Source organism: Pteropus medius, unplaced genomic scaffold (assembly GCF_902729225.1).
Source record: "Pteropus medius unplaced genomic scaffold, Ma_sr-lr_union100, whole genome shotgun sequence".
In the NCBI taxonomy this organism is placed as follows: domain Eukaryota; kingdom Metazoa; phylum Chordata; class Mammalia; order Chiroptera; family Pteropodidae; genus Pteropus; species Pteropus medius.
In genome coordinates, this window is record NW_024354704.1 from 20,465 (window position 1) to 36,162 (window position 15,698).

At 33.1% G+C, this 15,698-nt stretch overlaps 1 protein-coding gene and 2 pseudogenes across 1 annotated transcript; 1 reads left to right on the forward strand and 2 right to left on the reverse strand.

Moving 5' to 3' along the window:
- The first annotated feature begins 8,234 nt into the window (after nucleotides 1-8,234).
- On the forward strand, nucleotides 8,235-9,396 carry LOC120596758 (olfactory receptor 6C2-like). Its single transcript, XM_039855218.1, has one exon. The coding sequence runs from the start codon at nucleotides 8,284-8,286 to the stop codon at nucleotides 9,217-9,219; it is 936 nt and encodes a 311-aa protein (XP_039711152.1). The 5' UTR covers nucleotides 8,235-8,283; the 3' UTR covers nucleotides 9,220-9,396.
- A 505-nt stretch (nucleotides 9,397-9,901) lies between these two features.
- On the reverse strand, nucleotides 9,902-10,656 carry LOC120596741 (60S ribosomal protein L21-like; annotated as a pseudogene).
- Nucleotides 10,657-12,308: 1,652 nt separating this feature from the next.
- LOC120596760 (uncharacterized) lies at nucleotides 12,309-12,427 on the reverse strand (annotated as a pseudogene).
- Between the last annotated feature and the right edge of the window lie 3,271 nt (nucleotides 12,428-15,698).

The window sequence follows — 15,698 nt, forward strand, 5'->3', positions numbered from 1 at the left end:
AAATCCTTCAGAACTGTAGGCATTCTAACAATTCATGCTAAATTTTGAATTTCATGATTCTGATGGCAGATAATTCACAAGGAGACTGGGGAAGACTGGATGAAACTGGTGTAGTTCTTTAATTATTCAAGATAGATTGCTAGAAAAATTTAGTCTAACCCTAGTTAAGTCTTACGTTTATGGAAACCATTGAGAGACATTGTAAACCTTTAACTTCATTGTCCAAGAAATCATTTACATTACATTGTTTGGTTCATATTAAAATAGACTCAGCATCATGAAAATATGCTCTATATTTTTTCCACACTCCTGGGATTTTGATATTCAGTCTTTATTAATCCTCAAAATATTGAAATTCCTAAAAATTGGCATTACATTTCTCAAATTATTGATCTCAATATCCATTATACCTCAAATATAACTATCAAAAAAATTTTGAAAACTAGTGTTCAACCTCTATTCAAGAACTCATATTTAAAATATATTTAGTACTCTTATGATACAATTCAGCTACTATACACTATACTAGTATCATGACTCCAGCCACATATTTTTATAGATAACATACATTTTTACTATGCCAAAAATTTAAAGATATTCTAGAAAAATCTGGGGTAATTTTTATCTGTCTTTCTAGCTTTAATTTTGTAATCTTCTTGCTCACCATTAAGAAAATGTATAGGTATCATAAGATTGGGAGACATAGGAGTTCTGGCCAGTCAGAGTGAAGAGAAATAGAATAAACAATCCTAAAATATGTATGGAACCAAAAAAGACCTCACACAGTCAAAGTGATCTTGAGAAAGAAAAACAAAGCTGGAGGCATCACAATTCCTGATTTCAAGCTATAATACAAAGTTATAGTAATCAAAACAGTATGGTATTGGCACAAATACAGAAATATAGATCAATGGAACAGAATAGAGAGCTCAGAAACAAACCCACAAATATGGTCAATTAATTGAAGAAAAGAAGCCAAGATATACAATAAAAAAGGACAGTTTCTTCAGTAAGTGGTGTTGGGAAAACTGGACAGCCACATGCAAAACAATGAAACTAGACCGATATCTTATACTGTACACAAAAATTAACTCAAATGGAGTAAAGACTTAAATGTAAGACCTGAAACCATAACACACTTAGAAGAAAGCATAGGCAATAAATCCTTGACATCGGCCTTGGCAATGATTTTTCATATTTGAAATCAAAAGCATAGGCAATAAAAGCAAAAATAAACAAGTGAGACTGCATCAAACTAAAAGCTTTTTGCACAGCAAAGAAAACTGTCAACAGGCAATCAACTAATGGGAGAAAATATCTGCCAATCATATATCTAGTAAGGCTTTAATATCCAATGTATGTAGAGAACTCATACAACTTAATACCAAAAAGAAAACAATCGTTTAAAACATGCATAGAGACATTTCTCCAAAGAGGACATCAAGATGGCCATGAAGTATATGAAAGGTGCTCAACATAACTAATCACCATGGCAATACAAATCAAACCACAATGAGATATCACCTCACACTTGTTAGAATGGTCATTACCAAAAAAGACTAGAAATAACAACTGTTGGTGGAGATGTGGAGAAAAGAAAACCATTATATGCTGTTGTAGGGAATGTAAATTGGTGTAGCCACTAGTAAAAACAGTATGAAAATTTCTAAAAAAATTAAAAATAGAACCACTATGTGACCCATCAAGTTCATTTCTGGGTATTTATCTGAAGGAAACAAAAACTAACTTGAAAAGATTTATGCAACCCCATATTCACTGCTGTATTATTTGCAATAGCCAAGGCATGGAAACAAGCTATGTGTGTAGCAATGGAAGAATGGATAAAGAAAATGTTTTATACACATATAACTAGATAGATAGATGATAGACACATACATACATACAATGGAATATTTTAGCCATAAAAAAGAATGAAATCTTGCTATTTGCAACAGCACAGATGAACCTCAATGGCATAAGGCGAAGTGAAAAAATCAGAGAAAGATAAGTACTATGTGATTTCACTTATATGTGGAATCTAAAACAAACCAACCAACAAGGAAACTGAACTCATAGATACAAAGAACAGTTTGCCAGAAGCTGAGTATGGGGAGTAGGCGATGGGTTAAGGGAGTCAAAAGGTACAAATCTCAAGTTATAAAATAAGTATGTCCTGAGGATGTAATGCACAGCATGGTGACTATGTTAATAATACTCTATTGTACATTTTAAAGTTGCTAAGAGAGTAGATCTTAAAAGTTTCACCACAAGAAAAAAATATATAACTATATGATGTGATAATGAACAGTAACTAAACTACTATGGTAATCATTTCTCAATACAGTAAATACAAGTGTCAAATCAATATGTTGTACATCTGAAACTAACATAATGTTATATTTCAATTATATCTCAATAAAATTTTTAAATTTGAAAAAATGCTATTTAAAATAACATGAAGAATATGTTGAACAAAAATATTCATAACTATTAGGGAAAGACTGTATAACTTTATCAATTATTCACTAGAAAGCAAAAATAACATATCATTTTGACCAAGAAAATACAGTTTTGACAATTATTCTAACAAGTATGCGAAATTCTTTTTATTGAAAATGTCCTGTTTTGAATTTTTTTATTGTAAAAATTTGGTGGTTTCCAATCTCAGGAGCTTCCAGGACAAAATCTGAAACAAGTCCCCAACCACGGAGGGAAAGGAGGGACCTAAGAAAAAGGCAGACCTTTCCAGAATGGTAGATGACAGGTTTAATAAGCAAGGAGATTCATATACAAAGCTTGTCTTGGGGGGCCTCAAGAGGAGCAGATATCCATACCTGCCCGCCAGAATCTTAAAAGTTTACATAGCGGCCTTCTCTGGGTTCAGGCGCATGCGCCATCCAGATGGTCTCAACAACACATTGCTTGCTCAAGGCTGTGTCTTAGAAAATGACTCCCACTGTGGGAAAGGTGGGCAGAATGTACATTCCAAGGATGGGGGTGGAGGGCGAGGAGCCTTTGATTGCCCGGGTCCAGTTTGCTGTCAATCAGCAGTCACGTCCTCTCAAATCTCCTCCAACAAAAATGGATGTAAAACTAACTTTGTGTTAAGCATCAGTTAACTTATGATAACACACTTCAAGAGCAATTATTTTTTCATTAAAAAATTTTTTTGCTTTATTGAGGTGTAATTGAAAAGTAAAATTGTAAGATATTTAAAATGAACATCATTATATATACATGCATCTAATAAAAGGATTCCTCTCATCTATTTAATTAACACATCTATCACTATGTACAGTGATGAGAACACTTGAGTTCTACTCTGTTAGCAAGTTTCAATTATACAGTAGTCTTATCACTATAGTCACCATGTTGTCCATTAGAACTTCAGACATTATTCTCTTATAGCTGAAAATTTGTACTCTTTTACCAACCTCTTTCTAATTCCCCACCCCCAAGTCCACTAGTCCCTGGCAACCACTTTTCTACTCTCTGTTTCTGAGTGTCACTTGTTTTTTTAGATTCCACACAAAAGTATTATCATGCAGTATTTGTATTTCTGTCTGACTTATCTCACTTATCACAATGCCCCTAAGTTCCATTCATGTTGCAAATGGCAGGATTTCCTTCTTTCTGATAGCTGAATAATATTCCACTGTGTGTAGGATATATGTGTGTGTGTATATGTATGTGTATATATATATACATATACATGTATATATATCACATCTTCTTTATCCATTCATGTGTTGATGGTCACTTAAGTTATTTCCATCTATAGGCTACTGTGAATAATTCTACAATGAACATAGGAGTGAGGATATCTTATTGATATCTTATTATCATTTACTTTGGATATATACCTCAGAATGAGATGGCTCGATTATATGGTAGTGTTGTTTTTACATTTTTTAGGAATCTTCATATTGTTTTCCATAGTAGCTGCACCAATTTACATTCCCACCAACAAAGCACAGGGTTAACTTTTTTCCATATAGCCACCAACACTTGTTATTTCTTGTCTTTTTTGTGATAGCCATTTTAACAGGTGTGAAGTGATATCTCATTGTGGTTTTGATTTGCATTTCCCTGATGATTAGTGATGTTGAACACATTTTGTATGCCTGCTTATTTGTATATCATCTCTGGAAAAACGTCCATTCGGCTTGTCTGCCCATTTTTAAATTGGATTTGTTTGGGTTTTTCGTTACTGAGTTGTGTGAGTTCCTTATGTAGTTTGAATATTAACTCCTTATCAGATACATAATTGGCAAGTATTTTCTCCCATTCGGTAGGTTCCTTTTTCATTTTGTTGAGGTTTCCTTTGCTGTGCAAAAGCTTTTTATTTCGATGTAGTCCTACTTGTTTATTTTTGTTTGTTTTTGGTGTCAAGTTCCCCCCAAAAAAGTCATCGCCTAAACTGATATCAAGAAGCTTACCTTCAATATATTCTTCCAGGAGTTTTAAATTTCAGGACTTACATTCAAGTCTTCAACCCATTTTAAGTTGATTTTTGTGCATGGAGGAAGGTAGAGATACAGCTGCATTCTTTTGTATTTGACAATCCAATTCTCACAACATCATTTATTTGAGAGACTGTCTTTTCCCATTGTACATTCTTGGCTCTCTGGTCAATTAACTTATGACAAAGGAGCACGGAAAATTTAAAAGGACATGACTTTATAGTAAATTAACTTTAAAGTCTGATGGAACATTAAGATATTGAACGTAAATAAAGTGACAAATGTTTGGAAGTTTAAGAATATTAATGTGTGTGTATTATATATATATGTACATATATATGTAGTGTCGTACAAATTATATTATTTATTTTTAAATAGTACCTATAAATATATTGATACATCTGAAGAAAAAAATCTGGAAGTTTGATACTATATTTACACAGATATGATTTTACATATTTTTCCTTTTATTGTCTAAATAAAATTTTTCAAATTTAATGTTATTCTTAAAACAAACCAATAAATGAGAAATGTGATTTCTTTATGATTCTCCCACAATGGTATGTCTCATTTTATACTATGTGACAGTAAAAAGGAGGTAAATTTGTGTTTTGTAACCAGATTCTTTTTGTTGTCGTACTGGCCTTTATCTGCTGCTGCATCCTCCTAATTTTGAAGGACATTGTCTCCAAAGAAGCCATAATTAGGCTATTTTTTTAATCTCAATTTTATTACTCAGAAGATTCATTAGTGGCTTTGTTCTAGAGTCTCCAGAGATACTTTATTTATTCACTTAGTTGCATTTTTATTAAAAAAAGCAAATTGTCAAGCTAGAAATAGTAAATGCACTCATAGCCCTGAGTGATCATATAGCAACTTTCCTAAAACTGGAGAAGACTCTTGACAGTCCACAATTCTCATATTATATTATTAGTATTTGATTTTTTTTGAAGAGGCTTATAATACTACAGCAAGGAATTCCTGTTATTGGTTGAAGATGGTTACTTTCGAGAGGTCTATGCATCTTAGAATTGTTGCGAATATGACAGTGGATGCATAGGCGAAGGTGACCAGAAGTTCATATGAAAATCTATATCCCATCTACCATTTTCAATTTAGGAATTTTTTTTTATAAGTTTTAAGAGTTCATGTTTTTTAACAACCAACAGAAACTATGATTGACAGTATAACAGTAAGTGAGATAAAATTTGTTATTTTAATTATATTTGCTTTTGTGTAATTTGTGTTTTATTATGCTCTGGAAAATATATTTTATCTATTTTTAAGTTGGAAATGTAAATGACAATTTCTATATTTGGTAAAGCACACATAGCATCACTGTTTTAGAATGCAGTTCTTTGCATATATAAATGCCATTTTCTGGGAGATTTTTGTGCACAAAACTATATTGGCATTTAAAAGAAATAAAATTGGATAGCTATCCAGAAATATATTATATTTCATCAACCTCACATTAAACAATAAAATATATATTCACATAATTGTGTAAGCATACTTACTAATCTCCCAAAAGAATGACACATTGACCAAAGTTGCATCACCTCATTAGAGATCCCTGTCCTCATTTCGAACATATCTTTTGAAAGCAGAATCAACAAAAACCAGTTAGTCACATTTCACTATGATCCATTTTTCAAATCTGGTTTTATTATATTCTGTGATACCTTAGGAAAAAAAAACATGTTTTTACAGCATGGAATAATAGCCCAATGTGACATGGCTGAGTAAATTTCCTCTGTGATATGATACATGTATTGCCTGAGATATTAGGAAGGATTGTAGGAAGGTGGGAAATGGGCAGAAGAAATCTTTCTCTACATCTTAATTTGGTCTAATATAGTCATTAAATGTATTTCCAATTGTTTCAGCGTGTTCTGTCAGGCAAATCATGAGCCTACTTTAGTTCTTCTTCTTATGTTGGGTACTGTAACCCCGAGGCCATAACTGTATTGTCTACTTAGATAATCAGAGCTGACCTAGTAGAATAACACATTACATATAAAAGTGAGTCTACATACAAATAAATTAGGGTCTCCAGAGGAAACTTCATAATTCACCATTTTAGGAAAATCTCAAACTTAGCGATGCTAATTTTAAAATAAAAATATTTGAGTCCCTACTAATGTAATCAACTGTCTATACCTTAAAACAATCTGGGGAAGAGCTATTACTCATAATCAAAAAAGTCCATGCCCTCTGGATTTAATGTCTTATAGACAGATGCTCTCAGTGACAAAATTGTATCAACAGAATTTTACTGGAAGACAGAGCAAAGGAGGGCAGTTTCTCTTTTATCTGTTATGAGGGTAATAAATGAAAGCAGAAAAATTGATCCTATTTGAAAGCAAAAGAAAAAAATTGAACAACAGATTTTAACATAGAAAATTTAATTCAACAAAGTTGATATCCAAGTGTTTTTAATTAGGTCCAAATAGAAAGAAAAATAGCTTTGTGTTTGGAAAACATATATAGATAAATTTATTTAGAAACATTTTTAAATGATTTATTTATTTAATTTATTGAGGCGACATTGGTTAGTAAAATGATATATGTTTCAAGTTTATAATTCAATAATACATCATTTATATCTTGCATTGTGAGTTTATTGGACAGTTGACAACATATCTGGAACTGTGTTAGTTGTATGGTGAAAAAAGACACATTTCACGATCCCCACAAATTGATATTCTTTCATAAGTGATAAAATAGTAGCAAACTTGTTTTCTACAGGAACACAGTGGCAAGGATTAGAGATACCATAATCATCAGACTTGCAGGAAACTTTCCAGAGGACTTAAAAGTAAAGTTGAAAACCAATGGAAGAATAGAAGTTACTCAGGAGAGTTGAAGACAGAGAACAGATGTTCCATGAGAAATCTTTACTAAAATACCTATCACATGGAATGTACTCAATAAATGTATTACATTATGTTTATTGAAAGGAACAGATTAAGAGGAGGAGGAGGAAGAATGATAGAGAAGATTATGAGTTTTATTTGTGACATAGTGTGCTTGATGTCCATGTGAAATGTTCAAATAGATATGTCAGGTTGCATCAGAGAATCAGAAAGGACTATTACAAAAATAGTATTTCAAAACATAGAAATTGACAAAAATACAGAGGAAATAGTATAGTGAAAAGTCGAGATATGAAGAAAACCCTGAGACAGATAAAAAGGTCAGAGAAATATTATCTGTAATATCTTTGAAGCTTTTTATCATCACTTCATAAAAGCATAAATGTATACTATACATAAGTATAAGTATAAGTATATTGTGCATTAAGACAGTACATATTCTGTACCCCCATGAATTGTAAGTAACTATTCAGGGACAGAGAAACCTTCAAAGGAGGCCTTGTCAGAAGGGGAGCTGAAAAGTTTGTGTGTGTATGTGTGTGTGTGCGCACACACACACACACTCGATAGAATTTCGAGGTGTTCAGGGGAGAAAACATTTGTATGAAATAAACAAATATTGAAAACAAAAGTCTTTAATCATAGAGCTGGAACAGAGACTTCAAGTTACTACACAATGTGCATAGAAAACTCAAGTTGTCCAACATATATTAACACTTTAAGAAGGAACAATGTTCAAGCAAATATAGCAAACAGAATTCTTGAAAGTCAAGACATTTTGCGTCTATGAAAAGACAGATCCAAAGAAGTCAAAAGTAGTCCTTTACGGATTGTAAATATTATTTAAAACTTGAATGTGATTGATTTCATACTTTTAAAAATAATCTATAATAAAATGTTTCAATGTTACATGCAGATTTAATAGAAATCAGGAGGCAGCCATGAGAAATGGCACGGTAACAACATTCATTCTGCTGGGACTGACAGATGAGCCTCAGCTGCAAGTGCTGATTTTTATCTTTCTCTTTCTCACCTACATGCTGAGCATAACTGGGAACCTGACTATCATCTCCCTCATTTTACTGGATTCTCACCTTAAAACAGCCATGTACTATTTCCTACAAAATTTCTCCTTCTTGGAGATCTCATTCACATCTGCTTGTATTCCCAGATACTTGTATAACATTGCAACAGGTGACAAGGTCATTAACTACAATGCCTGTGCCAGCCAAGTATTTTTTACTGACCTCTTTGGTGTAACTGAATTTTTTCTCCTAGCCGCCATGTCCTATGACCGCTATGTGGCCATCTGCAAACCCTTACATTATGTGACCATCATGAGCAGCACAGTCTGCAGAAGACTTGTCTTTTGTTGTTGGGTAGCTGGTCTATTTATTATAATCCCTCCACTGAGCCTAGGCCTGAATCTGGAATTTTGTGATTCTAATGCCATTGATCATTTTATCTGTGATGCATCTCCCCTCCTGAAAATCTCTTGTTCAAATACTTGGTTCATGGAACAGACTGTTATAATCTGTGCTGTGGTGACCCTCCTTATGACACTTCTGTGTGTAGTACTGTCCTACGTTTATATCATCAAGACAATTTTAGGATTCCCTTCTGCCAAGCAAAAGAAAAAAGCCTTTTCTACCTGTTCTTCCCACATGATTGTGGTTTCAATCACCTATGGCAGCTGCATCTTCATCTATATCAAACCTTCAGCGAAGGAATCAGTGGTTATTAACAAGGGTGTGACAGTGCTCACTACTTCTATTGCTCCAGTGCTGAATCCTTTTATCTACACACTGAGGAACAAGCAAGTCAAACAAGCCTTCAATAACTCAATAAAAAAAATCGTGATATTTTCCAAGAAGTAAGAGAATGTGGAACTAAATGAACACATATAACGAACTCACCAAATTCCATCATCATCTTAGATTATTCAAAACAGTCTTATTTATCCTGCTCTAGAGACATCTTCCTCACAAACTTCTTTAAGTTCCTTCCATAAACAGGCATGTTAATAGCTTTTTAAATTTAAATCCTGGCTTCACCTCTAAATTAAGAATACAAAAAAAACACCAAAAAAAAAACCCCCAAAATAAAACAGAAGTATATTTGCAAATGAGAAATATTAAAAAAGAAATACATAGGTTAATAAATGTTTGCATTACCAGAAAAAGAATCAGTAATGTTTGCCATTGTTTCATTCAATCCAAAGCTTTCAAATGATTTATTTATTGAGTCACTTAAGAAATATATATTGGGTGCTTTTTTGGGTGCAGGTACTGTTTTAAACACCAAAAATAGAGGAGAGAACGAACTAGTAAAAACTTACTCTTATGTAACCTTAGTAGTAAACAGAACTGATTCTATGTAAAAGAAAGAAAAAATGGTTAACTTGCACTTATATATTTTTTTCATAAAAAGAAATTACAAACCTCATAATTATGGAAAAACATCTAAAATATTAAAACTTAGAAATTATATCTGTCAAGTTAATAATAAAAACTTTTTAAAATTTAACTTTATTATTTTTTTTTAGAGGTCTTTTATTTTATTTTTTAAAATCTCTCGTGCCATGAATTCATAGGGAATGGGCTCCAGCAGCTCAGGTTCCTTTCCATTCGTTCTCACAAAGTGTGCTTTTCTGGGTGGAGCAGGCTAGCGCTTCAGCTGAACCCAGGTACGTTTCTCTTTGGCTTCCTTCCTTTTTTGATCATTTTCCTCACATGTTTCAGAAAGCTATCTCGGCTCTTAGAGTGCTTAATATGCTCAGTATGTACATTAATTCTCTTGGCAAGAATCTTGCCCTTAACTTGTTTATTTACAACAATGCCAACAGCATGCTGGATAACATTGTAAACTCTTTCAGTTTTGTCAGGGTAACATTTGTGGGGCATTCCTTTTTGAACAGTGCCCAGTCTCTTGATGTTTACAATATCACCTTTCTTGTAGATTCACATATATGTGGCCAAAGGAACAACTCCATGCTTTCTAAAAGGCCTAGAGAACATATAGCGGGTGCCACTCCTCTATCCCTTTGTGTTGGTCATTTTGGCAAATTACTGGAAGATGGTGACTCTGGCCAAAAAGAAAGCTTTAACTTCATTTAAAAAAAATTTTATTATGGTGACATTGGTTAACGAAATCCAGTAAGTTTCAGGTGTACAATTCAACAGTAAGGCATACACACACACACACACACACACACACATACACACACTGCATTATGTGTTCACTTCCATAATTAGATTTCTTTCTGTCACCACATATATGACCCCTTTTATTCCATCTGACTGCCTTCTCCTCCCTCCCTCCCTCTCCTCTGGTAATCACTAGTCTATTGTCCATGTCCATGAGTCTCTGCTTGTTTGTCCTGTTTGTTTATTGCTTTTAGGTATATCCCACATATAAGTGATATCACATGATTTTCAACTTTTTCTGTCCGGCTTATTTTGCTAAGCATGATTATCTCAAGGTCCATCCATCTTGTTGAAAATGGCAGTATTTCATCTCTTTTTATGGCTGAGTAATATTCCATTGTATATATACATCACAGCTTCTTTAGCCAATTGTCTGTTGTAGGTCACTTCACTTCAGTTGCTTCCATGTCCTGGCCACCGTGAATAATGCTGCTATGAACATCAGTGTGCAGATATATTTTCGGATATGGATTTTCAAGTCTTTGGGGGTAAATACCTAGTAGAGGAATTGCTGGATCATATGGTAGATCGATTCTTAGTTTTTTGAGGAACCTCCATACTGTTTTCATAGTGGCTGCACCAATTTGCAGTGTATGAGGATTCCTTTTTCTCCACATCTTCTCCAATATTTGTTATTGTTTTTTTTATCAACTTGTTTATGTTTGTTATCAACTTGTCCTGTTGATAATAGCTATTCTAACAGGCATGAGATGGCATCTCATTGTGGCTTTGATTTGCATTTCCCTAATAGCTGACGATGTTGAGCATCTTTTCATGTGTTTGTTAGCCTTTCTATATCTTCTTGGAAAAACTTTTAAATATTATAAGCTTTTCTCAGAACAATACATGAAGTTATGCTAAACAAAATAAGTCAGACAGGAAAAGTTGAGAAACATTATTTCACTCATATGTGGAATATAAAACTGAAAGCAACAAATGAACAAGACAAACAAACAGAGACTCAAGGACACTGACAACAGTTTAGTGGTTACCAGAGGAAAGGGGAGGAAGGGAGGAGGTAGATAAAGGTAAAGGGGGACAAAAGTATGGTGACAAGAGATTTGACTTTGGGTGGTGAACACATATGACTTTTTTGAATTGTATACTTGAAACCTATGTAATTTTATTAACCAATGTCATCTCAATAAATTAATAAAATTAAAAAAAATACATGAAGTTAAAGGGAAAATGGTGAAAATAGGTAATGACTATTTTGAGGAATTTAAATATTTTGGTATTGCAAAAACTGCCAGTTGTAGACAAATATATTGAAATTCCAATGCAGAATGTCACTAAAATAAGAAAACTAAAGCCAAAAACTGAAGTGAGAGAAATCCAGTAAATAAAGCAGTTAGATACAGGATCTTTGAAACAGAAAATTTTCTAATAGGATTATGAAAAGCTGTAATAAAAGCATTATCTCTCTTATGATATAAAAAGTTACACATTGCAAGAGCATTTCTTCCAAAAAAAGAAGCTCGTACAGTTCATCACCTGTAATCATTTCCCTCATTTCACTATAGTTCAGGCTCCAGAAACCTGAACTTACATTTTCCCTCTACTTTCATGACTAGTCGTTTTCATATGTTGTTTCTTTGTCAGAAATATTTTCCTCATTCTTTGTTGACTCACACTTTTTTCCTTAATTAATTAATTAATTTACTTATTAAAAAAATTTTTTTTAGGTGAGGCAACCCTTGGTTAACATCACAGATTGCAAGGACCTTGTCAGCTTACAATCTCTTATATTTTATTTTTTACGCCTACAGCACCTGGTCTTCCTAGGTGGTCTCTCATCCAAGTACTAACCAGGCCTGACCCTGCTTAACTTCCGAGATCAGATGGGATCAAGCTTGTTCAAGGTGGCATGGCCATAGACAATTTTTTTTACATTTAAAAGTCATTCAGGTTATTAAAAAATTAAACATAAAACTACCATATGATCCAGCGATCCTACTTCTGGGTATTCATTCAAAAGAATTAAAATCAGATTGTCAAGACAGATATCTGCATTCTTATGTCCACAATAATTAAGATGTGGAAACAATCTAAATGTCTATCAACTGATGGATGGGTAAAGAAAACGTAGTATAGGCATACAGTGGAATACTATCTATCCTTTATAAAGAGAAAATTTTACAACATGAAAAAATGTGGCTAGACCATAAAGACTTTATGCAATAAAATGAAATAAGCCAGACACAAAAGGACAAGTACTTCATGATTCCACTTACATGATGTATCTAAAATAGTCAAATTCATAAAATCAACCACTAGAATGGTGGTTACTAGGAGCCAGGGGATGGAAAATTGTTAGTAAACAGGCATAAGGTTTCAGTTAAGATGAATAAGCTCCCGAGATCTGCTTTACAATACTCTACCTTTGGTCAAAAATAATGGACATTCTTAAGAGGAAAGATCTCATGTAAGGGTAAAATTTTTTAAGAGGAAAGATATGTTAAGTGTGCTTACCACAATAAATATTTTTTGAAAAACCACACACACACACACACACACACACACACACATAGTTTACAGATTAAAAAAAAAGAAACAAGCCCATGTAAATATGATTTTAAGTGAGTACCAATATCTAGCTTGATGCTAGTTAATATTCCTTCATTTGATTACCAAATGATCATTTAGCAATATTCATTATTACTAAAAAGAACTATTCCTTTGAGGTTTCACATTCTTATAACATCCTTGGTCCATATCTTGCTTCACCCTTGAAGAACGATGAAAAGATCAGTAGACTATATAATGTGTATTTGGTGAAAAACAGAATAAGCTCAGAAAACAATACATTAGTCATACTACAACATTAATATTGTTATCTTATCACAAACAATAAAGATCCTTCAGTGCAGAAAAAAAAATCACTCCTACTGGCAATAAAGATCTTTCAGTCCGGAAAAAAAATCAAATCCCACACACTGTCCAAACAGAAAAGAATTACCATGGAGTACATCCTATACTTCCTCAATCAAAATATGTTTCACAGCATTTTCTTTTTTTTCTCTCTATATCCTTTAGTGGATTGTCAATATTGAAGTCAGACACTTTGCTAATAGTGTTCTCTTGGGTATAAAAACTGTCCTGCCGTATTATGTTGAAAGCATGCCTTTCCTACAAAAAGAATTTCAAAAGTAGTTGAATCATTATTTGTAATATAAAATAAAGCATTTGACAAAATCCAACATCCACATATAGTAAAACTCTCAATAAAGAGGGTATACAGGGAGCATACCTCAACATAATAAAGGCCATATATGACAAACTATACCCAACAAATACTCAGAGAACATCATACTTAATGTTGAAATGTTCTTAGTTTACCTCTAAGATCAGGACTAAGACAAGGATATTTGATATCATCACTTCTACTCAGCATTGTACTGAGTGCCTAGCAAGAAAAATAAATCAGAAAAATAAATGAAAGATATAGGAATTTAAAAGGAATGCATAGTGGCGAACATACAATGCAATATACACATGATGTATTATTGAATAGTACACTTGAAACCTATATAATTTTATTAAGCAATATCAGCTTAATAAATTTAATTTTAAAAAGTTGAAAAATAATAATAAAAGGAATACATAAAACTGAATTTAGAGATGAAGTTATTTTTATGTAGAAAATCTCAAATAATCTAAGAAAAAACTTGAGAATTTGTTAGGCAACTCGAAGCTCATAGATCAAAGCCAATATACAAAAATCAATTTTGCTTCTATATACTAGCAAAGAAAAACAAGAAGAAAAATATTTTAAATAATTTGCTTTACAGTAGCACCCCAAAACAGTGAATACTTGAAAGTAAATGTATTGAGTCATATACAATAACTCTCTCCACAGACATATGCACACCAAAGAAAAATCCATAAAATAGCTAAATCAATTTAAAATTAACTAAAAAAATGGGGATACCACATGAATGGAATAGAAGTATCAATACTCTAAAAAATGTAAACTGTTCCCAAATTGACCCATTTGATTTAAAGCAAAAGCCATAAATATCCTAGCAAATCATTTTTGTATAGATCGACAATCTGATTCTAAATAAAAATGCAGAGGACGAAGACTAAAAAATCACTTCTGAATAAGAACAAAATTATAATGACAATAGTGTGGAGAAATAGACCACTAGGACAGAGCAGGAAATGCAAAACCAGATCCATGTGAATGTGCCCTGGCCTCCATTTCTGCAAGCCTGTCCATCTCTCTGTCTCTGCTTCCTCTCCTTTCTTACCACAGCGCCTATTTCCCTCTGCCCCGTAGATAAATGTGGTTTTGCTACTGTTGAGGGCCTGCCTTCCTCTCTCAATAACTGACCCACATTTATAAAAGATCCAAAGGCATTTCCACAGTGAATGTGACTGCTGTGATACTATGAGAGTGGAATTTTTAATATTTATCGTGGATAGGGAGAGGAACTACTAGGCAGCACAGGCAGGTATGTGTAAGCACTGATTCTCTGGTTCCAGTTCAGACTTCTTGGTTCCCAGCTACTGGGCTTTATGAAAAGCTGGCAATGCTGTGTATTGTGAAAGGGTGGAGATGATCTCTGGACTAATGTAACGTGGAGGATACTGAGCAAAATACACCAGATCCTGCATTCCTGATAAACAGAGTGACACCTTTGGGTTTAGCAAGGGCCCTGTATATGTGAAGTAGGAAATAGCAGTGATTATTTTCATATAAATATGTGCATATGAATCAGTACTACCTTAACAGGACCAGTGGATGAACTCTATGATCAATAGAGTGAAACAAATAAACTGATTCTCCTACTAGTTTAATAAAGAATTTTAAAAACTAATAATCAGATTTCTGGGGAAGACTGGCTTGAGCAGATCATATGAATGTGTTCTCTAACAGAAATTATTGGATGACTTCTAGCATTTTGACAATGTAAAGAGAACATAAAATTGTTGTTTTTACGATCTGATTTTTTTTTTCTGCAACTAATGCTATTATGGTTGTAATTCTTTTCTCTGTGGACATTGTCCCACAGGGGCTGGCTAATTTTCTTCTTTCTTTCTTTCTTTCTTTCTTTCTTTCTTTCTTTCTTTCTTTCTTTCTTTCTTTCTTTCTTTCTTTCTTTCTTTCTTTCTTTCTTTCTTTCTTTCTTTCTTTCTTTCTTTCT